At 37.3% G+C, this 26,455-nt stretch overlaps 1 protein-coding gene across 11 annotated transcripts in view; it reads right to left on the bottom strand.

Annotated features, from left to right (window-relative positions):
* Window positions 1–767: 767 nt before the first annotated feature.
* MFSD14A (major facilitator superfamily domain containing 14A) overlaps window positions 768–26,455 on the bottom strand; it is a gene marked incomplete at its 5' end in the record, with an annotated part of 45,105 nt that continues 19,417 nt past the window's right edge. For 2 of the 11 annotated variants that reach the window (XM_079696317.1, XM_079696320.1), the window contains 11 exons: window positions 768–1,122; window positions 2,216–2,379; window positions 3,485–3,582; window positions 4,728–4,840; window positions 9,947–10,018; window positions 10,754–10,867; window positions 11,155–11,373; window positions 14,933–15,047; window positions 16,847–16,974; window positions 17,704–17,766; window positions 25,201–25,296. In XM_079696317.1, the coding sequence (XP_079552443.1) occupies window positions 916–1,122; window positions 2,216–2,379; window positions 3,485–3,582; window positions 4,728–4,840; window positions 9,947–10,018; window positions 10,754–10,867; window positions 11,155–11,373; window positions 14,933–15,047; window positions 16,847–16,974; window positions 17,704–17,766; window positions 25,201–25,296 (1,389 nt within the window). In that variant the 3' untranslated portion in view covers window positions 768–915. The remainder of the gene's footprint in view (window positions 1,123–2,215; window positions 2,380–3,484; window positions 3,583–4,727; window positions 4,841–9,946; window positions 10,019–10,753; window positions 10,868–11,154; window positions 11,374–14,932; window positions 15,048–16,846; window positions 16,975–17,703; window positions 17,767–25,200; window positions 25,297–26,455) is intronic. The other 9 variants (XM_079696323.1, XM_079696322.1, XM_079696321.1 and 6 more) reach the window with 9 other exon arrangements.

Genomic DNA, 26,455 nt, shown 5'->3' with positions numbered 1-26,455 from the left:
CTAGGGTCCTGAAAATTTAGGACAAACATTAGCTCTGTAAATAAAGTGTTACTGTGACAGTCCTGAAAGGCCACTATATATACTTATCTACATATAGATATCACATTGACATTTTCAAGGCTACCAGCTTTACTATATAATTTTTAGATTATGTATTCAAGTGTTGAGGTTCTTATGATTATGCAAACATTAAAAGAATAGTGGTATAAGTAGCTGGGGAACAAATACGAGCCAGCATTTAGATTTACAGGCTCCAAACACCCCAATTTAAATTCTAAATGGCTGATATTTTCTCATTTCAAAAACAGTAGTGAATGAATAATGTTTAAAATAAAATTACTACAAACAAGCTTGAAACATGATTCAGATTTAGTATAGTTTTCTTAAGAGTTTTGTTTTTTAAATGCAAACAGTTCATTTACCATTTCTTTACTTTAGTGCATCTGCATTAAGGCTTTGAATTATTTGACCCAAGATTTTACACTATTAAAATCTGACTCACGATTTTACAATGTTAAAATGAACAGTTCCACACTATACTACCTACTCTGTCTCACTGCGAGTCAGCATAAATAGTTAAAGCTCAACACCTGAAGGAAATGGTAGCAGAGACATTGCTAGTATCTAAGAAGTTACATATATAGTTTTTAATTTTAATTAAAGGATGTATAATAAAACAAAAAGCTTAGTGGCAAGAAACTGGTGCTAATAAACAAAAGGTTTCTTTTCAAAAGAAATTGTAACATCTTTGGAAAACTGTCCAGTTCTTTTCTTTAGTTCCCACGGAGTTCATGCAGATACATTTCTTAAGACAATCTTAAAGTACATTGTAGATGGAAATGGAATGTACGTCCAGAACTATAGGTGAAAACTAAGACCTGGGTGCTGATAGAAAAGTCTTCCTGATTTCGGTTGTCACACATTTGTGTCCTGGAGTAAAGGTTCTTTGGCCTCTCCTGGCGCTTGTGCACCATGAGGATGGCTGTGACTGCCACAGTGCTTTCTCCAACTGCTGGACCTTAAGCTTAAATTGGTATGTTCCGGAATAAACAAGGCAACAAGCAGAGCCAACAGTACTGAACAGGCTCCAAAGAGGAAGGGGGGGCCAGGGATGATGGAATTCTGAGGAAGGAAAAGAGAATTAGGATTTTTGCAAAGACTTCTTTGTTCATAACAAGAAATTGCTTATCTTTTAGTAGTAACTGATTGCTGTGAATTATAAGCCAATGACTCCTCTCTTCATTAAAGCCACAGTTAGAAAAAACATTCCCTTTTCAAGGGGAAAAGAAACACTCACTGTCACATTCTCAACGTAAAATTCTGGGGGATAACAGCTGACCCAAGAAACAGCCAAAAGATTTTTTAAGAACAAATACATGCAAAAATATATTGTCATTTATAGCATAAAATCTGAACACATTCTATGAACCTTCACTTAATTTGTTAGTTCAAGAGGAAAACAGGGAGATCTCACAAGTAAAATCAAGTAGCATATAATATTAACTACAGTAACAGAATCAATTACCATTTTCTTTGTTAAAAATGTAACTATATTCTCTAGTGACTGAAAGTAAGGAAAACACGGATAATGTCGTTACCATGAGAAGAATCAAACAGACCTGTGTTTTAGCCCCAAATCACATTCATTCTTAGCAAAAACTTGCACTGCCAGTTTTACCTGTGTAGAGCCCACAGACAAACATTCTTTTTTATTTAAAAGTAGTCTTAACTGGTTAGAAGATTAGTGTAGAACTCTGCTAAATACAAGGAAACTAATGAGTTGTTTGTACTGGCTAAAATAATGTGTTTCGCTGTTAATGTTTTCAGTTGAACAGAGGGGAGTATAGTAAGCAAGTGAACAAAGATGTTTACCAGCACCTAACTGACTCTTCTACAGAAGGCAGACCTGATACAGGGAAGCTCTAACATTCCAGAAGCCTCAGATGAAAGACAAACAGTAGTATGACAAATGGCTGTTACCTATGCCACTAGGTATACTAAGACAAACTAGAATACATAAATAATTTTTTAATTATCCAGGGAAGAAAAGAACACACAGCCAATTTTATAAAGAAGTACGTATATAGGAGGACATAGTCCCTTAGGCTTTGGTTTTAAGTGTTTTTATTCAATCTAAGAATCTCAAATAAAAGCTTTAGTGACCAAAAAACATCACCTTTCAATCCAGCCAAATGAACTATATTTTTATAATTACCTGTTCAAAGTGGTGCTGTGGGCTTGTGTTTGTTCCCAAGTCTGTTCCTGTCATTGGCAGTTCTTTAAGTTCCACATGGAATATGTAGAAAATGAATCCATAAAGGGCTGGTCCCAGACCATTGCATAATCCTCTAATTCCTGTTATCATCCCTTGAACGACACCTGAATTGTTTAAACAAATTATTTAGTGTACCACTTATTTTTTCCTACCCTAGAACCGATACAAACATGAAGTCACTTATTCTAAAGGCAAAACTTTTATCAGACACCAGCAACTTACTGCAGTGGCATCAAAATTACTTAGAAGCTATAAGCTCTACAAAGTATAGTAAGCTATCTGATGCAAATGTAAGCTCAGGTCTAATGTAGAAACAAGGGGGCAAAAGCACTTCATTTCCTTTAAAAAAAAATCTCTTGGCTCAAAATCAGCATGAGTTAATAAGCACAGCTGTTAAAAACTCTGTCCCCAAGCAGCTACTTAAGACCCCAAATATAGCCCCTGTTTATAGAGTTTGATTTTTGTTTACCTCTGGGATCTTATCCCAAATTTAAAATGCAACTTGATTTGGCCACAGGCCTTTCCTTATTTATAACTAAGTGACCTCTGCCACTCTTTTGTAATGCCCGTTTTTCCTTTTGACATAAACAGGCTTTTCAAAGAATTATTCCTCACTTATTAGTGTTTTAAGAATTAAGTGTTCCTGCCACAAAAGTGTAAGACAATAAAAATACATTTTCTATGTGTCTTTAGGTGACAAACATACAATGTTAATGAAAGGGTTATCTCCGTATCCCTGAGATGTCTAGCACATCATAGCATATTGTTTATGTAATAAATAAATGGTTAGTGAATATAAGGTGACTAACCTTCATCACTAAATTTTCTAGCAAAAGAACAGACAGGGCCACATATTCACAGTGAGAGACAAGGTTATCTACCTAAGGATAACACCCTAGAATCTGCTTTTCCTCTTTACAATGAAAGCAATTTATTTATTTAAAAAATTTTTTTATTGCAGTATAGTTGATTTACAATGTTGTGTTAGTTTCAGGTGAATCAGCAAAGTGAATCAGTTATACATATATCCACTCTTTTTTAGAGTCTTTTCCCATTTGGGCCATTACAGAGTATTGAGTACAATGAAAGCAATTTAAAATTCTCTACCCTGAAGATACGCTTATGTTTCTGAACTTAGGAAAGAGACAGAACAGAGAATTAGAATATTCTGTATTTTTAAATAATTATCATTGGATCCTATCAACTCACCTTGTTGATCAGCATCAGCAGTTCGTGAGACAAGTGCACTGACAGCTGGAAAGGTAATGCTAGACATGGCTGCCACCGCCCCAGCAGCCCACATCATCCTGCAATCAAAAGCAGCAAAACAAAAATACATGTTATTATTACTCTCCATTGTACCTGTCAAAGTCAAAATACATACTTAAAATCAAGAGAAATGGCTGTGGTACAGGAAAAAGGAGAACTATACTTGCTTTTCCTTCCTATGTGACTGGACAAGTCACTTAAAAGTCTAAGCCTGTTTACTCTTCTAGAAAGAAAAACAACCACTTATTCACAAGAATGCTGTGGGTTTCAGTGTAGAATTGGGATATCACATATCACATCTAAACTGTAAAGTGTGTTGGGTATTATTTCTGCAGGACTTGGGCGGGTGGGGAGAGAATGTTGAGAAACATCATTAAATGTTTCCAAACGTTCGCTAGTAGAACGGCAAGGTTCCCAGAGATCTGTGATTCAGTGTGAAGCAATCACTAATTTGATCTAAATGTTCTACTGGCTTGATGTTTAAAAGAAATGTTTTCGATAAATTGTGAGCACCTCTTTTGAAAGGCTAGACAGAAAAATAAAACATCCATCAAAACACACTCTTGGTGCTTACTCATATCCAAGTCCAAACAGAGATGATGTGTTCAGTTGAATGAAACACTACTGTACATTGTGGAGTTCAGTCCTGTAATACCTGAGCACAAAGGTGTGCATGCGCAACCTGACAGCAGCACTATTACCATTACCTCCCTGCAGGAAACCAGACTGGCAAGAAAAGCAGAGAGCTTTCCCAGCATAAAGCCGGGACCAAAACAACTGGACTTCTTGTTTGCCATCAGCAATGATCACTGGTGTTACTCAACTTTTTTTTCCTAACCTTGCTGCTTTGGGATTACACGTGTTTTTCTGACAAACTAAACTGGATTAAATGCTCATTAGAAATTGAAAAACTCCATCTCATTCAAAAACCCAACCCGTTGCTTAGATACAAAATGTCACTCCGCTATCCTCAAGCCACTATAGAATATACAAATACACAAGTGAGAAACCTGTGTTATATACACTGAGAGAAAAAAAGCATATTAAGAGACAGATTAAAGTCTAAGCCTTAATTGAGAAGCAAATTAAGAAATATAAAAGTTTTGTCAGTTACATCTCAAGCTGAAAAAAACAAAAACATGGCAAACACCAAAATTAAGAAAATTAAAATATTTGTACCTACCAAGGTTCTGAACCGAAGCCATACCATGCCAGCTGCAATATTTGAAATCCCAGACCCAATAAAATGGTGTTCTTATTTCCAATTGACCTCATAAGTAAACTCAAGACTATGGTCTAGAAAATATGAAAAATCAAAGTGGCTTATTAGAATAGAATAAGCTTTTTAATACTGAAAAGAAAAAAAGCTATTTGGTGACCTATTTCTATCTATAATATGAAAGGACTATTACCACTTTTCTACATTTTGGCTTTTCAGCAACAATTGCCCTGAATATATTTGAGACCATTACTCCAGGTCATATAAGCAGATGAAAGGTGCCTCTGCTGACACAGATCCAGATTCAGGGGGAAAGTCAGAAAACTGAAAATAGAAAAGGTGAACTTCGTGTTCAGTACACTTCTACTGAGGACCACTTAAAATCAGAAATTGTAAACAGTAGGGTTGAAAGGTTCTAACTCATGGTTTAGAGATCCCTGTTATGGAATAGCTTAAAAAAAGTTTTTACAGGTCCAAGTTAATCCAAAACGCTTATTCTCCTGACTAAATAAAGCTGAAACAGTACAATTACTCATATATCCTTCACCTAAATTAACCTATTGCTGAAACCATGATGCTTTTATGAACAGTAGATCAGTTTAACAAGTATGACTTGGGAGTCGTGTAGGCTAATAACTAAGAACACAGCCTTGGGAAAAACAGCCGTAATCATCATTTTGGCTCTAACCATGTGACCCTGGGCAAGTCACTTCAGTCTGAAACTCAGTTTGATCTCTTAAAAGACTGTGATAATAGTACTTACTTCAAAACTGTGTCATGTGAGTTAGATGAAATGATATACTTAGCATTGTGCCTGGCACATTTAATAAACAACATTATGAATTGGGTTTTCTTGCTTTTCTCTCAAAGTTAATAAAAATTCAGCAATCATTTGGGGACATTAGTATTAAACATACCCCTTAAGATAGCTATTAAGTCCATAGAGGAAGAAGTGAAAATAATTCAGGAAATCACTACTTGATGACTGGCTGATACTCTAAACTCAAAATTATCAAGTATAAGTTTAAAATTCTTTAAATTGAGACAATCATTTAAGAGTTTAATCAGGCTTAATCACAAGCCAGCGGGAAGCAGATGAAGATCCTTTTAAGGATTCTTGAACAATTAACACTCATAGCTTTCCTCTCTGAGATTTTCCCTTAAATCGGGTGAGCGTGAGATTGAATTCCACAAAGCACAGAGCCCTGGAGTACATTCTTCAACAACCACAGCTATGAAAGGGAACTCACCCAGAGCGAGCACTCAGAGAAGAAAAACTTGCTGTGTATATGATAGTCTAACTGGGACATCGAGTCTCTCCCAAGGGCAAGGGCTTCCTTCTCATTTATCTTTGTATCCCCAGCACCTAGCATAAGTTCTTTTTAAAAAAAAAAAAAATTTTAAAGAGAACAGAGAGAACCAAGAGAGAGAACCAAGTCGTAAAGGTTAAAATGACTTATGACTTAACCAAGATGACACAGCTAATTAACAGTTAACTGACATCAACTTTGGTCACTTGGTCAACAAATATTTGCCCAGTTCCTACTGTATCCAGTGGCTATTCTAGGTCTCAGGGCACTGACCCAGGTCAGAGTACTGGTCAGCAAAGAGATTACCTCCTAGTAGAGGGAAAACGGACGTAAGCATACTTATCAAACCAGATAATTCCAGGTTGTAGCTGCTCTAAGAAAATAAGACAGGGTAGTGTGATAGAGGTGCTGCTCCAACCAGGATGTGCAGGGAAGGCCCTTCTGAGGCGAGAGCTGAGTGAGGAGGAGGAGGTATGTGAGTATCTGGGCAAAGAGCGCCCGGCTGTGGGTGAAGCAAGCACAAAGCCCTGGGCTGGAGTGTGTTCAACAACATGGAGAACGGAGGAAACGGGGGCTACGTCGAGAGCCTAGATTTCATTCTGGTTGTGACAGGAAGGGAATATTAAACAAGAGAGCACTATGGCTCAATTCCCACTTTACAACAATTCCTCTGCCAAGTGGCAAACAAGCCGTAGGGAGACAAACATGGAAACAGACCAGATGGAGGCTACGGTCTTGGCTTAGGCTAGGCTCCTAGTAATGGAAATGGTGAGAAGTGCTTCAATTCAAAATACGTTTTGGAGAGAAGTGAAAGGAGATACCATCTGATGTGCCGGATGTGGGAGAAGGAGAAGAAAAGTAATCAAGAATGGCACCAAGGCTCCTGGCCCCAACAGCCAGGAGAGCAGTGATGCCACTGAACGAGATCAACAGCACTGGGTGGAAGGAAGCCAGGTCACAGTCACAGCCCTGTCAAGGGTGAGATGCCCAGCAGGTGTGTGACAGCACTGAGGAAATGTGTACAACTATCTCCATGCACTCGTGTAAACGTTTATTGAGTGCAAATGTTATGAACTCGTGCCTGCTAGTGCCACGGAAGTGATGGCGCCTATGGCAAACCAGAGAGCAAAGGCCCGAAGGGGACAGCAACCATGGGGCTTCCACTGAAGGTCACATTCATGTTACCACATCTCATTTGGTGGAGAAGCTGCATTTCCATATTTTCATATCACACCTCCCAATTTCTAAATGCTTACTACTACTTTTTAAAGTTTTAAAATCACTATGGGAAAAAACCAATGACCTCTAATTTAGCACCCGCTGGGCTGCAGGCACAGTGCAGGGTATTAGCGTGACCAAGACAAATATGATATAATTCTGACCTTGCAATCCTCTCAGAGCTCTACTAGAGCTCACAAAGCTACTGAGGCAAAAATAATAAACAGAGGTAAAAAGAGATACACCCAAGTTAATATGAGAACTCAGCGAAGGTATACTTAGGGGGTGAAAGGGGGATGCAGTAAGGACGGCAGGAACAAAGGCACAAGGGTAAGCAAGAAAATAGAGAGAGGCAGGCTCTGTGCTACTGGAGAGGAGAGTCAAAGACACTAGTCTTTCACTTAGAGGTCAACAGGGGAGAAGTCATTCTCAACTGTATACTTGCCATAAATGAGAGCATAAGCTAATGCTTCTTCCTTTGGGGCCATAAATTTTACTTGATATTTTAATTCATATAATGACATAAACTTAATTATCAATATTTACGTGCAGACTACATATGCCTATTCACCTGTTTTTGAAGTTCAACTAGTTTTCTCACTTTGAGAAATGTGATTTTACATCTCAAAAACTATGCTTCTATGTAGGCCCCAAAAGCTGAATGGTCATTTAAGTACTGTATTCCTTGTAGACCATGTTTCTGTTTACAGTATCTGCTGTGCTAGCAACGCTGGCTGGGTCGTGGCTCATTCCTTCTAGATTCACAGCCCTCATGACCCTGCTGCTGCAGGGCTCTTTCCAACGCAAACCCAACCATGCTCCCTCCTGGGTTCACATGTCTGCCCTCCTGGATTCTGAGCTCTTAGTGACTGTTTTCCATCCTGTATTCCTTTGTGCTTGATGCAATCTACTGAGCAGAGGGAAAACTTCCTCTAAAGCACCTTCAACTCATCATTCAAGCAGTCCACAGTGTGCCCAAATTTACTAGGTGCCTGCATGCTCACTTAAGTATGAAATGGAACTTAAGACCTTACAACTACTAACTTCTTAAGTGTCATTATAGTAAATGTTAGCCTGTTCTCTTTAAGATCTAAATCAAATAAAATAGTAGCAAATCTAATCTCAACAATATATGAAAAAGATAAGACATAATGATCAGGCTGGATTTATCTCAGGATTCAAGGTCAGTTTAACATTTGATAATTCATCAAGCTCTCGTAGTACACTTCCCTTTGTGTTCAGAAAGGTTTTTTTTTTAAGCTTTTTTTTTTTTTTTTTTTTTTTTTTTTTTTTTTGCGGTACGTGGGCCTCTCAACGTTGTGGCCTCTCCCGTCGCGGAGCACAGGCTGCAGACGCGCAGGCTCAGCAGCCATGGCTCACGGGCCCAGCCGCTCCGCAGCACGTGGGATCCCCCCGGACCGGGGCATGAACCCTAAGCTATTTTTATATATGGGCAACAATATATTTTCCCCCAAAGCTAAAGAGCACATTTCTGAGGCCTTGGGGGAAGTATATTATGCAGTTTAAATTTAAATTTGAAGTTTATCACTAAATCTACCAGAAATTCATAAATGATGAGATCTGCAGAAGCAATCCTACCTCCAAGATGGTGAAACATCCAAGAGTACTATTAAATGGACTTTACTTTCCATTTTAAGAGTAGAATGAAACAGAAAAAGCTGCAACCTAGTAGATTGGATCTAAGGTGGGAAAGAGTGTTACAGTAGATCATTTACAGAGTCTGGAAAAAACAAAGCCCAACAGAAAGAAATGGGAGGGGTTTTTTTTCACAGAAAGGAGAAAGAGTGGAACTGAGATAGTTTGAAGGCCAGATGAAATATCTCCTAAGAAAATCCAGATTCTTCCGTTGATTAATATCTTATTCATCAAACAACCACCAGCTACCAACTGGGTTTCCAAGATAAAAATACTTTCACGTCACTTCTCTGCTCAAAACCCTCCTATCTTCTTGTCAAGTCTTATGATGACCCAGAAGGCCGCACACGATCTGGTCCCTCTCCACCTCTCAGAATTCATCTCCTGACACTCTCTCCCTTGTTCACTCCACCAGAACCATACTGTCCCCTGGCTCTTTCTTACACATGCCAGGAATTGTCTTTCAGAGTTGTAGTTCTGTTCTGGCATATTCCAGTGGATTGTTCCTCCAGGTATTCCAGTGGATTGTTCCTCATTCCTTTGGGTCTCTGCTCAAATGTCACTTGTATCAGCAAAGCCTTCCCGACCCTCCCAAATAAAATAACACCCTGCCCCCAGCCACGCTCTACATCCCTTGTGTCCTTTTTCTCTATAGTTTTCATTACACCTGATATGTTTACACTGACATGCTTACTCATTCTCTTATCCCACAAGAATGCAAACTTTACAATAGCAGGGATCATGAGCGCTTGACACGATAGGTATTCAATAAATATTTACTGAATGAATGAATCAACAGTAGAACAAGACTAACGTAAAATTTCTGATTTTATGCAGGTGAATACTCTAGTGTAAATCAATAAACTGTCTTTCTGGTTTACACATCGTATGATGATTAGTACGTGTCAGTCCCCAAAATCTAATCAATACTAACTATACTAACAGAATTATGTTTCCGAACCTTCGAACATCTCTCCCTCTAACGAAAAAGAAACTCACCTGTGCAATAATGGAAAGAATGCCAAGGACTGCTATAAATGCTGCAACACTTTCTGGTGAAAATTTCATTATCTAGAAGGTTTCCAGAAAAAGTAACATTAATAAAATAAGCACAACAAATACCATACTAATGCAACTACTTGTATATTAACATTAAATCGACCAGAAAAAGAAAATGCAATTCATTTATAACCAAAGAACTCCTCAGAGGAAGAATCTGGCTTTCACTGAGGACCAAAATTATAATAAGTGTTAGATACTGAAAATAATAGCTACGTAACTTAGATTAAGTAAATCTAAATCCCGTAATTTCGATTTCCTAAATAGGAGACCGCTATCAAGCATTCAAAATCCATTTTACAAATAAATATTGCACCATTTTGTGCTTTTTACAAGTACTGATAAAGGCTTAATCTCTGCCTAGTAAGATTAGTGTCAAGGAGAAAAGAACTAATGCTCTTATTTTGGCTAGCTGCTTTACAAATATATGCTCTAAATCACAAAGAGACTGGAGCAGGTGAATGGATTAAAGCATCCCATCACCTGTATAAGTAACACATAAACAAGCTCAAATGACACACTTTGACAGGAAAATCATCTCTTTTTGCCTAAGCCAAAAGTCTTCATAGAAATGCATAAGGAACATCAGCCACACTAAACAGGAGGTTAATTCTAGTGAGCCATTATTTTAAAAATGATAGTCATTTCTGAAAGTCTCTGCTCTTAAAGTTCTCTCAAGATTAAATATTTTGTATTAAGGCACTAAACAATGAAAGAAAAGTCCACCTTCAGAGAACAGAATTTTACCTGTCTGAGGTATAAAAAAAAGCTGGAATATTGGCCTGCCTCCGGTAAGTAGGAGAGAAACACCGTAATGCAGATCAGCAGCACTATGGAGTCCTGGCCCACTTTCTTTAAGGACTAGAACAAGAGAGAGAGCAACACAAGGCTTTATATCAAAACACTGAACTACTCTTAAGAACATGCAGAGATATCTTCTGGCAGTGTACATACAGATACCTAGTTGTCTTTTTTTTCCCCAGTTTATTCTCATCCTCCCCAAAAGTATTCTGAAAAGTATTTCAAAATATTTTTTAAAAATCCATCACGATGTTTTCCCCAAAGAAACATCCACAACAAAACATTAATGCTGTGCTGAATCACACATTCATTTTTTTGCCAAAGTGAATGAAAAAGCATAAACTTACTGCAAAGGGGTCAGCCTGTTCCCAGGAAATGGGTGCTCCCCATGATGCGGGCCGCATCTTCTCAGGTAATGACTCCGGCACAGCAACAAGGATAAAACAAATATCTAGCAGAGCTATCGCTGTAGCCAGGACCACCACCAAGCTGTCCCCATACACTCGCCCAAGATAAGCGCCAATTGCAGGGCTGGTTACCAAACTTGCAGCAAATGTTGCCGAAACCTGAAACAAACCAAGATCAATAGAAAGAGATTAGGCAGGACATCTGGCTCCTTTACTTCCACACCACAGAGACTCTGACTTATGTCAGTCCTCCTGCTGCAGTCTCCCTTTCCTCCTCCTACCTGTGCCAGTTTTCTTATACTTTCTTCTTTTGCAGAAAGAGAAAAGAATTAGATTCTTAACTAAAAAATATGTAGGTGGCGCAGTGGTTGACAGTCCACCTGCCGATGCAGGGGACGCAGGTTCATGCCCCCGTCCAGGAAGATCCCACATGCCGCGGAGCGGCTGGGCCCGTGAGCCATGGCTGCTGAACCTGCGCGTCCGGAGCCTGTGCTCCGCAGCGGGAGAGGCCACAACAGTGAGAGGCCCACGTACCGCAAAAAAAAAAAAAAAAAAGTAATAACCTCTAAGATAGTGGCTTCAAACTTTCTTTTAAGCCTTGGAGCCCTCTGTTTAAATAAATCCTACTGACAAACTTGTAAGTAAAAACAGATTTAAGGGCTTCCCTGGTGGCGCAGTGGTTGAGAATCTGCCTGCTAATGCACGGGACACAGGTTCGAGCCCTGGTCTGGGAAGATCCCACAGGCGGAGCAACTAGGCCCGTGAGCCACAACTACTGAGCCTGCGCGTCTGGAGCCTGTGCTCCACAACAAGAGAGGCCGCGATAGTGAGAGGCCTGCGCACCGCGATGAGGAGTGGTCCCCGCTTGCCGCAACTAGAGAAAGCCGTCACACAGAAACGAAGACCCAACACAGCCAAAAATAAATAAATAAATAAATAAATTTATATATATAAAAAAAATGCCAGCAGCACCTAATAACTTCCTCAATTAAAAAAAGAAGATTTAAAAATAAAAAAACTGTTTTAGTTGAAGAAGGGTTGGGGGCCTGGATTACCATCCAAATACCCACCCCACCCCGACTGCCAGGCATGCTGGCCCCTGGGTTGCCTCCATAATCCCACAGTGCTCTGTGAAAGGAGTCTAAAACAATACTCTAAGGAAATCCAATGCCACTGTGACTTTTCCCCCAATATTAAAGTTAAAATTAAATGAATGTTTACTTTGATACATATTTAAAGCTGGCTGAAATAAAGCTTAAGGACTTTAAAGTTTATCTTGTCAGCAGTAATAGTGTTAAGCCGAAGCACAAATCTGAACTTGGTCATCACTAGGTGGCAGGGTCAGGAAGAACGAGATCATCGATCCTTGGCATTGAGCCCATCTGTAACCATGTCTCTCTAACATCCTGAGGGAGCCCATACAAGTCTGGTGAAGATGCAGATTAAAGTAGAGAAAACAGGGGGAGAAAAACTGTTAATCCCAGAAATATCTGGCCTACTGGACAAAGTGGCCTGCAGATCAACAATAGATGTGACAACAGGTAACACCTGATAGAGACCACACTCTTCAGAGGATAATTAGAAATTAATGTTATAGGTGCATGAGCTTCTGCTCCCTACTCTGTGCTTTATTCTGTTTGTATGCTCTTTCTGACTTTTGCATGGAGGATTTAAACTTCACAGGAGTGCTTATTTACACAAGCACTTATTTGACAAGTACGTAAAATTCTAATAACTATAAACATCTAGCTATCAACCCAAATGTTCATCAACTAGTGAATGGAGAAACGAAATGTGGTATATCCTGTACAGTGGAATACTACACAGCAGTAAAAAGGAACTATTGATATGTGTATCAGCATAGATAAACCTCCTAAGATTATGCTAAGTGCAGACACAAAAGACTACATTTTGCATTATTTCATCTATATGAAATTTCTATTGAAAGCAAAACTACAGAGACAGAAGGTAGACTGGTGATTGCCTGGGGTCAGAGGTAAAGTGGAGACGGATGGCAGATGGGCCCAAGGGAACTTTTTGGGCTGATGGAAATGTTCTAAAACTGTATTGTGGTCGTATTTTGTTACAGTAGCTCTAGAAATTCATTACAGTGGGCTGTGGTCTCAGAGGGACCTGGGTTATGAGCAGAGCTCTGGCACTGGAGTTGGGAAAGGGGCAATGGTTCTCACTGTAAGGGTCAGTGAGGTATGTGGGAATGGGAGAGAGCAAAGGTCTAATCAGAGTGCAGGTATTTCATGTCATTTCCCTTCTCCTCGATTCTCCTCCCTGGTGGCTATTTTTTTCTGGCCAGACAGAAAGAGGACCACAAAGATCACTTTATTCCCTTTTATCTGCAGCCATATTATTTCTAGAAGATTGAAACTGTTATTTACTAGATGTGCCTTCAATACATAAAGCTTCCAGGTTGAAACTATTAATTTCAAAGATTTGGCTATGACGAAATAAATTACCTTAGCAAAAACAGAAACAACCTGGACAGTGGGCATGTTGCAAAGCTGTATAAATTTACTAAAATTGATTTAACTACACACATAAAATGGACAAATTTTATGGTATGTAAATTGTATCTCAATAAAGCTGTTTAAAAACATCCTGGCTATCATTAACTTCATATCATTTAATGTTCTTGAGTTTATAACTGATCATTAGTTTTTTTGGTAAGTCTCTCACTATAGGTATTTCCCTCCAAATCCTCTTAATTCCATGATTCTTTGTTATATTTTTTGATCTTTGAGTCAAAGACAACAGACTCTCATAAAAGTAAGATTCAACCTGACACAAAATTCAGTCCTTATTTAACAAAAGATGCTTGCTCCCTATCTGCTGAAGCTCATCACTGTCCTACTTCTGGCTAACAGTGATCTGTTAACTTATTTTATTTCTAGATTTGATAGACATTAAGTGTTCAGAATTTGGCAAACTACTGCCTGTGGGCCGAATCTAGCTATAAATGATTCTTCCACGTTAAAAGTGATATAAACACGTGTCCACAAGCAAAAACAAAAGAATATGCGAGACAAACTTGCAAGGAGTAGTAAATAAGCCAAAGAGATCCAATGCAAAGTAAAATGAATATAGACAATATTGGACTATAATTATGTAATGTGATAAATATAGCTATAACAGCAATCATATTACAATATATAAATGGATCAAAGTAACACTTTGTGCACCTTAAAGTTAAATAATGTTATTATGTCAGACTTATTCAATAAAAATTAATTTTTTAAAAAGCTAAGTTAAAAAAAAAAAAGAAAAGAAAGAAAGAAAAGAAAAAAGAAAAAATATGAGAGAGACTCTGTGTGGCCCAGAAATCCACCAAAAAGGTTTGGGATCCCTGAGATGGGTGTTAACCTATTATATTTTAGATTAGCCATTAAATAATAGTAATTTTAAAACTCATTACATATTAAATAGTTCTTTTAGTATTCTATTAAAAAGAACTTATATAAGGTAAAAATATTCCACTGTAATTTCAAATCTGATATGTGTGACTAATACTGACTGAATGAAAATATCAAAACTTACATGGCTTTGTACTGAAAAAATATTTAATATAGTCTAATGGATGATTTTATTTTAAAATGTATTTATGCAAAAATAAATCTTATAATGCAAAGGCTTGCACTCCTTGTAATAAAAGACAATAACAGGGTGTTTTTCAGCAGACACAAAGGTACAGATTAAAAATACATACCAGTCCATAAGCCATACTTCTTTCATGTTCTTGGGTTATATCTGCTACATATGCAAATACCACAGAGAAAGTCACTGCAAAAACCCCAGAAACAGAGATAACAGCAAAATACCACCTAGGATTGAAAGACAATTGACAAGAAATGGTTAGAAAACAATTACTATTACCTTAATCTTCCTTCATTTTTATAATGTACGTATAGCTAATTTCAGTCAACAGCTTACTAGGACAGTTCATAGATTAATTCTTCTATAAATCATAAGCCCCAGATATTATGTAAACAGGGCTAGATGTGGGCCTTCGATAGCAACTCAGCTACTATGCGGGAATACTTAAAATTAGAAAATGTATTCAGGTCAATTTTTTACCCAATTGTTGAATTGTTAAGTGGCTTTGTTGTTGTTTCTACTAAAAATAGCAACAAACTAGAGTCTACTATGATTCATCTATTACAATTTCCCATCACAGTACTACACAAAAAAACAAAATCCAGTAAATAAAACTGAGGGATAGGTTAGTCTATATTTATCTTGAGTCTATGTATAGAAACAAGATGTTTTTCCATAAGTTATCTTTAGTTCTTCAAATGTTGGCAAAACAACCTGTATGGCAGTGTCCAAAATAAAATGAACAAAAGCTATTTTAAAAAGCAAATTACATTTTGCTATACATGATTCAAAACTACCTGGCTGAGAATAAGAAGTCTCTATTGTAATGCTGATGTTTAGTTTTTAAAATCAAGTGAAATCATATTGCACTTTCAAAATATCATGCCACTGGGACTTTATTGCTTACCAAATTTTTTCTAACATGCTGCTTTCCACAGCAAATAACTTGTTCATTCCCTAGATATGTTTGGTAAGATTTCATTTAAATGATGAGCATTCATCAAGGGTTTGGCCTTCAGAGTTATATCTCACCTATGAGAGGAAGGAAGATCCTGCCTCATAAATAGCCCTGACCTTTCTAGATTCACCATGGAAATACAGCCGATCTATGATATAGAATTAACTAACATTAATATTCAAGTGGAGTAGAATATTAGTCAAAGAATTAAAAAATCTACAACTAAATTGGGCTCTATTATCTTGGGAAAATCATTCTCTTTGTGAGCTTTCCCTCCCTTCCTCCTCAGTGGAAGACTTGATTTTAATCAGGGTGGCCAAGAGCCCAGCCTCCTGTAACTAGGGGCAGCGTATGCCTGAAACCTGACCAAACAGATGCAAGCAGAGGTTGGGTGGGAATTCCATAGTTTCCCTAAAGGAAGGCAGTATGCTCTTTGTAGCCACTCCTTCCATCTTTTCTGCCTGAAGGTGACACAAGCTGGAGCTCACTTAAGCAGCCATCTGGACAGTGACGTGATAGTGGAGGATGGCAGAGCATGAAGATAGAAAAAGTCTGGTTCCCGGGAACTGCCCTACCAGCTCTGGACTACTCAACTCCAGACTTCTTTTATATGGAGAGAGAAATTAGCAATGAATTTCCTTGTTTTTAAGAAACTATTATTTGGGACTTTACTGATATATAACAAAATCTATTCCTAATTAATATAGATAATGATGATAAACCTTGTGTTTTTAACATCCTACTTAAGAAAATAAAAAGTTAGCAACCCTATCCAGTACCTAAAATATTGTTTTGAAATTTGGGCTGTGAAATCCAAAAGCAGATTAGCTGGTAGTCTACATGCTTCCTATAGTGGCATCTAGTTCAAAAAACTTTATTACTTACTGTTATATTACTTAGCTACTATATTTTTAAAGGCCCTTTTATCTGTATCAAAGAATAAATGTATTAGAAAAATAAATTAAAAACCTACATAGATAGGATGGATAAAAGTGAAAGAAATAAGGGAATATTCAGAAAACAATTAATAGTTGATATTTAGTTGCTATAATCTGAATGTGCACGTACCATGGGCTGATCTTCATTAAAGGAATTGGGGCACACGTGAAAAATACTGTTAGCAGCAAGAAGGATTTTCGGCCCCAAACATCAGAAAGAGCACCAATAAGTGGGGCACTGAGGAATGACAACAAACCCTAAAAAAAAGTTAAATGAAGAAAATACATATACTATGTATACTGATGAGCCAAAAATAAATCATTTTACTACCACAGAAGAATTTTAAACAAGTTTATTTCTAAAATAAGTATATCACCAAACTTTAGATAAACAACTTGTTTCTTGTCTGTATATAATTTTTAAATTTCCCAAGACCATACAGAACCATCTGCAGGCTGTGGTAGCATATTAAACACAAAACGTTCTAATGAATTCTCAACCACAACTCTAGCAATTCTAGAAGGAATATCATATGCTAATTATCAGTTTATAAACTTGTTGATCAAATGGAACCAAGAGTAAAGAATATGTAGAATAATCAAAACTTTACCATATTGATATATTTTATACTCATACATTTTTTAAATAGTTCTTTTCTCTTCAATCTATATTCTTGTTGCTAGTTTACAAAAAGCACTCAGATCTTTGTAATGAAAGTGCCAACACATAAAACACAGGGGAAATTTGTTATGATGTGGTTTACCATTATTATACATAGTTGGCTATATGTAAGTCAAATCATATTTAAAACCCAGTTCATTTAAAAAGTGCTAAGTAATCCCCCAAGATATACTCCAGTTGTAAAAATTAATACCTAGGAGATTGATCAACTAACTTAATAAACCGGCAGAATTACATATATTTACATAAGTATATGTGTGCATGTTTGTGTACATGCATATGTATATATATATGATTGATCCTACCTTTACTCCTTGAATTAGGCCATTCATCAGAAATGTATGTTTAGGGAAGGTTTCATGTAATACCTAAAGAATAAGAACAAAATAAAAACCTCATGCTACATTTTGTCCTAGTAAAACTTAAAACATCCCTTCATAACACAATCCAATTTTATTTCATATAAATTTTCAGGTTTGTATGACACTATGCATATGAGTAAATACTAATAATACCAAACATTTATATGGCATTTACTATGTCACAAGGCACTAAATTGGGCACTTTATCTCATTATCTCCTTTCATTCTTTGTAATGGCCCTATTAGAAAACTGATACACAGAGAGGTTAAATGTCTTATCTAAAATCACATAGTAAGTGGCAAAACTGAAAGTGAACACAGGAAGTCAAGCTTGAAAGTCCATGCTTTTAATCACTATGGTATCCTGCTTCCAACATATAACCGACTGACTTATAACTCCCTTTACAGACAGGTGTTATTATCTAAGATAGGAGACTAGGAGAATAAATAGGGAAATTTTAATTGCCAAAAAGTGGACCTAGAGATTCCATAAGGTAAGAAAGAAACAAAAAAAAATCCCAACCCATGAAAATGTATAACAAGCTTCTTTATCCTTTCCAAGGCCTGGTCTCAAACCACATGGCATCAGTTTGTTCACTGGGTAACAAGTGAACCATGGGGAACTCACTGGTTGAGAAAGTAACTGGGGGAAAGGTAACTAAAAAAATAAAAAGCAGCAACCACCATTTTCACAGCCTATGTATCAGAGGCTTTAATACTTTTACTTAATCCTAACAATATTATGAATTAGATATTACCACTTTACAGATGTGGCAACTGAGTTCTTGCTTGACTTATATTATACCATTATACCATACTGTCTCTCAATAAAAACAACAGAGAATGGCAACGTGGGGAATGAGACAGGTTGGAAAATCTTCTCTTTAGGAAGAAAAACTGTGCTGGTTTCTAACATCCTGCAAGTAAAACCTTTAGAAGGATTAGAAGGCTCGCTTTTCTTCAGTTACTCTTCTGCCAATAACTAGAAATTTAACAAAAATTAGCTTTTATGTAAAAATAAAATTAGAAATGTTCAGTATTCAAAGAAAATCACTAATATGGGAAAAATCACATATTTATGATATTCACATATTTTGTGATTCTCAACGGAGGGTGATTTTGACCCCCAGAGGACATCTGACAATGTCTGGAGACATTTTTATCACATGAGGGATGAGGGAGGGCAGGGGTCAGGGGAAAGAAAAGACGTTACTGGCATCTATGAGGTAGAGGTCAGGAAGGCTGGTGAACATCCTACGATACACAGGTCAGCCCTCCCCCGCAATAATCATCTGGCCCCAAATCTCGATAGTTGAAAAACCCTATTATTTATTATTTATAGTGAAGACCCACGGATTCAAAGAAGGTGGGTGCAAACTTTTTCTGTAAAGAACCAGACAGTACATATTTTCAGTTTTTTCTAGCTTTGCAGGCCATACAGTCTCTGTCACAAGTGCTCAACTCAATAAAAGCAGTCATAGACTATATGTAAATGAATAGGCATGGCTGCGTTCCAATAAGACTTTATTTACAAAAAACAGGGTACTAGCAGTATTTGCTCTGGCCATAGTTTGCTAGTTCTTGTACTAGAGAAAAAGATTTAAACTCCTTAAACTGGTATCCCCAAACCTTTCATAACAACTCAAATCTGCTTTTGTTCCAGTTATTACTAAGGGCCATTTCTTTCTAGGGACAAAGAATGCATTTGGTGTTAAAAAGAAACAAGGACATAACGAATGCTTACAAGAAGTTTTGTAATACGCTAAATCTTATTTCTAACAATTCACTTTGCCAAGCCATCTTCCATTCCAATCAATCTGGTCTTTTCACTACTTTAGAAATATTCCTATGCTTTCCAATATTCATACTTTTACACATGATATCCTATCTACCATAAATGTTTGTTCCCCTTATCTTCCCTATCTAGTCGACCCCAAAATCTTCCGTATTGCTCCTTTGCTACCAAACTTTCCTGTCCAAAGCAATCAATTTCTCCTTTAGGGCCATATAATAGGTGATTACAGCACTCCCTTGGTCATCACATATAGCTTTCTAATATTTTTTATATTACAGTACTCTGTTACTTAGGTCTTGTATTTTTCATCTTTTCAGGTATTTGCTAAATATTTCTTTTCAATTATATTTCAAACTTCTTAAGGGCAGACAGGCACTATATCTACTACACTTTGCATTTAATATATTTTTATTTCTATTAGTGCCTCATCAATAGAGTGCCTTCATATTATTAACTGTTCACTAAATGTTCATAATTAACAGATTATAAATTCTGCTTTCATGACAATTATGCAAATTAATTTAACCAAATGTTACAAAATAAAAACTTTTATAACCCCTCCAAAGGAGTATTGCTAAAGATAAACAAACCCTCACGTTTTTTTTTTTAACAAAAATTTTAACACAGAGACAAATATTAATATAAGAAGTAATAAAAATGTTGGTTGTAAAGATTTTTGATCCTGGGGGACCCTTAAGCACTGGAGCTCAATAGGAAAAAAATGTATCATTTTCCAATAAATTTTATGGAACTTAAAAATTTTAAGAACTTAAAAAATTTTGAGAGTAAATAGTCCTTAAAATATTAAATGCTTCAGGACTATCTCTGAGCAAAGAATGCTAAGCCATTGATACAGAAGAGATGCTGGAGGACTGGAGCGCAGGGTCTTGCTCCATAACATGGATTGTGCACCTAGCAACTTGAACCATCAGATATTGGCCTAGTATTTCTAGAACCATAGGTCTGTCAAAAAGTGAAGCCACTTCTTAGCATTATAGATCCTTAGACCTACTGTCATTAATTCTCTTTATGTAAATGTATATTATTTAGTCAATCAATAATCACTGACTGAACACCCACTATGAACCAACCATATAGTCATAACTTCTCAAAGTGTTAGATTACTGTCCTTAAAAATGTCAATATAAAATTCTTCTGTGTAATTAACATAAATCCCCTTGTTGGAGATTTCACCATCCTCCCCTGGGCACGTCCTCCACATAGAACGCAGCCTTTGTTCTTTGACTGTATTCTAGAACAGTGTTCTGGAAGCTCCATGGGCTTAAAACTCAAAGATAATTGCAAACACATGAAATTTTTTAAAAATATCTTTTAACTTCACATTACTTTTTAAAATGAAAGCTATTATAAATCCAAAACCAAACATTTATTATAATTAATATGTTTTAAATTTGGTTATCCGTTAAATGAATTAATTCAAAGAGTATCTTTGAAAACTGAAAGACTTAAACTTTATAATTTTTGAGAGCTATGTATGGGAAGGGAGAGATACATAAAATGCAAATAAACTCAATTATATCTTCATCCTCACTTTCCCTTTTTAAATGAATGTTAAGAGCTGTGACTCTCTAGCAGGCACCATTTATAATCAGTTTCAAAACACATAAGACAGAAATAAAATGTTTAAAGGTTAACAGACTTTTGGAAGAGAGAGTAAAGTGCTACAACTTGGTGCCTTCTACCCCGAAACTCACTTTTCCCCACACCCCAACACAGGGGAGTACAGGAGTCCAAAACAAAGAGAAAAAGGCTGCTAATAAAATCAACAACAATAAAAAATTGCAAGCAGAAAGTCTCAAAATGAGACTCAATTAGTATATTGGTTCTTAATTAGTGATATATACTAGATATATGAGAATCACTTCTAAAAAATACACATGCCTGAGCCTCCCCCTTTAAAACTCTGATTTCAGCCAGACAGGTTGTAAGGCCTAGGTATTTGGGGGAAAAAACAAAAACAAAAACAGGTATCACGAATATTCACCTCTGGTTTAAAAAAATCACTGAATTAATAGATACCACATTCTAACAGCTGAAACCTTCATCTCCAGTTGGCCAATCTGTCCTAATGGGGCTGGTAAAGCCTACCCTGAAGCCAAAATCTCCTAAACTGATGGTTGCCTGAAGGGATGAGTAGGACTGCAGGAGAACTTTCCTGTTCTTACACATTTCACATTGCTTAATGGTCTACAACAGGTACACACTGTGTTTCTAATTACTAAAAAAGTAACATATATAACATATAGAGAGAGGACTGTATATATATATAGATTTCCCATGCACAATTTTTTTTCAGTGATGTTTCAAAGATTCTTGCTGTTCCAATGCCCAAAGGCCAAAACACCAGGAAGTACCTAGAGTATAACAAATCTCAACACTTAGATACATCTAATCTCTACAATTCAATCCTTGTTTTACCTAAAACTCAAGGTTTTCCCCATCAAGCAAAAAAATGTAGAGCACAAACACTGCAATTATTTTTTTTAATGTGTATACATTAAAGATGAGAAAAGAATCAGAAAAATAAAACTCTGAGCTTAACATTCATTTATATTTGAACTTATTTTTCATGAGAGAAAGCTTGATTTAAAAAAATATAATGAAGTGAAAAATTGAAAAAGGTAAAGAATTATGACTATGATAATATTACGGACAACTGCCCCATGTAACACCTCATCACTTCACCATTTAAAAAAATTCAAGTATTAAAAACAAACATGGGAATTAAGAGTAACTGTTACAACAACAATGGGGTGAAAGAAGTCTTTCCATAAATAAAATAATTGGCAACAATGTTATAGCAATTATTCTAAGATATGTATTTATGCTGGCAAAAGAAAAATAATTCATTAAGTCCCAAATTAGCACTTTTCATTTTCCTGACCATAATTCAATTCAGTATTCTAAAAAGTAAAAGAAAAAAGAGAGAAAAATAAAAATCAAAGGTACTATCCATTTTTTAATTAATAAAAAATAGTTAAGGGCTTCCCTGGTGGCGCAGTGGTTGAGAGTCCGCCTGCCGATGCAGGGGACATGGGTTTGTGCCCCGGTCCGGGAAGATCCCACATGCCGCGGAGCGGCTGGGCCCGTGAGCCATGGCCGCTGAGCCTGCACGTCCGGAGCCTGTGCTCCGCAACGGGAGAGGCCACAACGGTGAGAGGCCCGCGTACCACCAAAAAAAAAAAAAAAAAAAAAAAAAATAGTTAAGAACGTATTGAGCACACAGTTTTCCCATAGCTATGAAAAATGAACTAAGCAAGCAGTTTTATCTAAATAACTGGATTTCTTCCTTGTTCTTTTTTTTTTTTTTTTTTTTTGTGGTATGCGGGCCTCTCACTGTTGTGGCCTCTCCCGTTGCGGAGCACAGGCTCCGGATGCGCAGGCTCAGCAGCCATGGCTCACGGGCCCAGCCGCTCCGCGGCATATGGGATCCTCCCAGACCGGGGCACGAACCCGTATCCCCTGCATCGGCAGGCGGACTCTCAACCACTGCGCCACCAGGGAGGCCCTTCTTCCTTGTTCTTAAAGAAGACAATCTCTTTTTGTCCAATTAGAAAAATGATACCAAAGTTAGACAAAAAGTTGAGATATCTAAAAAATATAAACGAGAAACGAATTTAAAAACCAGCTACACGCACTTCAAATCATGATGACAAATTATGGAATCATCACAAAAAGCTTTGTTTTTGATGGCTTGCTCACAGTTTACCCAATATTTTAATCTCTCTACTTAGCTAGTAGTTGGGCTACAGATAACCTCAACTACCTAAAACATGGGTATGAACCACTTGCTACCAGTATTCTCCAAGACTGAGCACTAGGAACAAAACAAGCCTAGGTTTAAAACCAAAGCTGCAGTTTACTATCACAGTAACAAGTTGCTTAACTCTTCTAAACCTTAATTTCCTCATCTGTATTACTGAAACTGAGGAGGACACTGTAGGGGCTGCTGGGCACAGGGAGCCTTTCTGTTCAGCCTCCATGACCTTCCCTGAGTTCCAAAGGGCAGATGTGAACAGTTGCTAATCCAGGAAGGGAAGGGATGCAGAGTCAAGGCAGGAACAGTCAAGAAACAACAGTGCAGCCTTAGGGCAGGATCCTGGTTCCACCTCAAGGGACACACATAACAATATCTTTAAGCCCTTTTATAGAATTAAAACCAACAAGTGGAAGATGTCAGCATTCTCCATACCAGAGAAGACCAACTGAGGCCAGACTAAAGGAACCAGAGAAGCTCATCAAGAATACCTGAGATGAGATTTAAGGAGTGCAAGCCCTACACATACCCTCCCTAATCTTATCAGCAACTCCACCCTTGAACTATTGCCATAAAACTCATCAAATCCTCCCAGGTTGGGACACATATTCATAGTTTCACAGAGGGCAGGAGCCCACTGTGTTCCTCTTTGCCTGGCAAAGCCATAAAGCTATTCTCTTCTACTTCACCCAAAACTCTGTCTCCAAGATTTGATTCGGCACCAGTGTACAGAGAGGCAGAGCTTTCGGCATCATTATGAGGCTAATTCCTCATTGATAAAGTGGTTTTGAGGATTTAAAGTAACGTATTTACAGTGCTTAGTACTATGCCTGGACTCATCATTATATAAATATATACAAACTGCTATTACAAAGCTCAAGCACTTTAAACCATAGGACTAATGATCCACCAGACAGATTTATATGTTAAATTGGTAGATTATAAACAACCACACTCTAATATTAGAAAGCTAATACAAAGGTGTGAGAACACATAGTTATTACAACACCACAGTAGCCCTTGACATCAGGTTATTACAGTATAATGTGGTTACAAATGTCATAATGATTATTAGACTAGTTCAATCCATCTATATATGATCATTCAATTTATTTATGAACAAACTTTTTATAAAAGTCTTTTTTGTATATCAACAAACAAGCTCATGAAAATACAAGGAAGTATATCTCTTTAAAAATCTGTTCTTCTGGGATTTAGAAAGCTGTACATTTATCCTGAATACACCTTTCAAGATATCATAGAGGTCTACCATTACTCCTTCCTTCATTCAATTCCCCTCATCTAAACCAGGAGACAGGAGAAAACTAGCTATCACCTAAGATGTTTGGTCTGGCAGGGAGGTCTTTTTGTGAGGTTCTAAACCTGGGAATATTTGAGTAAAATCAGCTTAGAGCTATGAAAAGAATGACCTCTCTAGATGGTTACCTCTAAATCCTCTGCCTAAACTAAAAGAAACTTGTATTTGGAAAATGCAACTGCAGGAATGAATCTCAAAATAATAATGTTGAGTGATTCAGGGCACAGACACCATTCTTCCTAAGCTTGTCAGTATAAGAATCCTTTCCACCTTCCCCAGAGGGGGGGCTGAGCCCTGTTTAAACTTGTCCAGTGTTCACCAGAAGAATCAGACCCGCCCAAGCCCTGCTAAAAAGTAAGGGAGAAGTAAAGGTTAGAAAAGACAACTAAACCAGTAAAATACAGTACTAAAGGGCTGACGATATTGGTGGGAGAATTAACCTTGAAAAGGAAAAAGGGTCTTTTTTCCCTCCCAAAACTGATTTCCCTCCTGAAACCGAAGAAAAATAAATTTTAAAGTCAGTGATAAATAAGTTAAAAGATTACTTACCACCAAGGTGGGTGCTGTCAATAATCCCCAAGCAAAAAACTCCAAAAAGATGACGATAACCGCATGATAAACACTAGGAGAACCTATTCCTTGAGGCTACAAAAACAGAGTTTTAAAACATTAACGGTGCATTCCAGAATTACTAACAATGACAACAGTCGATAAATATTTACAGAGAACATTCATGTATTGGGCACTATGCCAAATATCTGGACACTCACTGTCCCTGTCCTCAAGGTGATGGGGGCAGACAAGGAAACAAATACATACATTATATAAGCACAGTGTGCAATGGGAACACAGAATCCAGAGTGGGGAGGGGAGTATCAGAATTCCAGGAGGAAGGCTGAAAGGATGTAAAGGAAGTAGGCCAGGAGCAGGAGTGGGAAGGAGGACAGCAGAAGTCAAGGAAGCAGCCTGCACAAAGGTGGCAAGGCTTAAGAGCAGGAGGCATTACAGGACTCATACAGTTCAGTACAACTAGAGCACAGGCTGCACACTGAGAGTACTGAGAGATGAGCTAGAGGCACACAGGGCTAACTTCCATGCTAAGGAGTCTATGTTCAATTCTGAAGGCAATGGGGAGCCACTAAAGGACTCGTGTGATCAGATGAAAGTTTTAAAAAAGATCATTCCGGCAAAGATGTAACAGATAGATTAAAAGGGGGCAAAACTAAGGAAAGTTAAGAGGCTACTGCACTGATCTCAAAACATAAATGAATCATGTGGCAAGAATGGTAACAGACACCAACATGGTTCAAAAGCAGAAAAGTCCCGAGTAGTATATGAGAGATCTGGGACTTGATATACACAAGAAAGACATTAAAAATTAACTTTATACTGCTGCTAGAGATATCTTAAGAATTACTTCAGTTGCTGGATTTTATATTTCTAAGGGCAATATTAAATTGATAGAAAAGCAAATGACCTATAACATTAACTCAGTCTCCATTAACAAGTTTATATAACAGAAAGACAAGTTTAATGAATACATATAACAATGTCATACTTAAGTTTTAAAAATATATTCAGTAGTCTTATGTGCAAAATATTAATAGTATTTGGATTTCTCTATACACTAAAAATGATGCTACATCATTTTATAAAAATAGATGTCTCTCCCAACCTGCAGAATACAGGTACCTGAAAACCCCCTTGGTAGGAGAACTTGCAGTTGAGGAATCAGAGACAACAGAGGTGGGGTAGGGGTTGGGAGACATAAGAGCTGAAGGACCATGGCTGGGAATGAGTTTGT

This window comes from Hyperoodon ampullatus (assembly GCF_949752795.1).
Source record: "Hyperoodon ampullatus genome assembly, chromosome: 2".
NCBI classification, from domain to species: Eukaryota; Metazoa; Chordata; class Mammalia; order Artiodactyla; family Ziphiidae; genus Hyperoodon; species Hyperoodon ampullatus.
The sequence above is the reverse complement of the archived record's forward strand: the minus strand, read 5'-3'. Positions and strand labels throughout refer to the sequence as shown.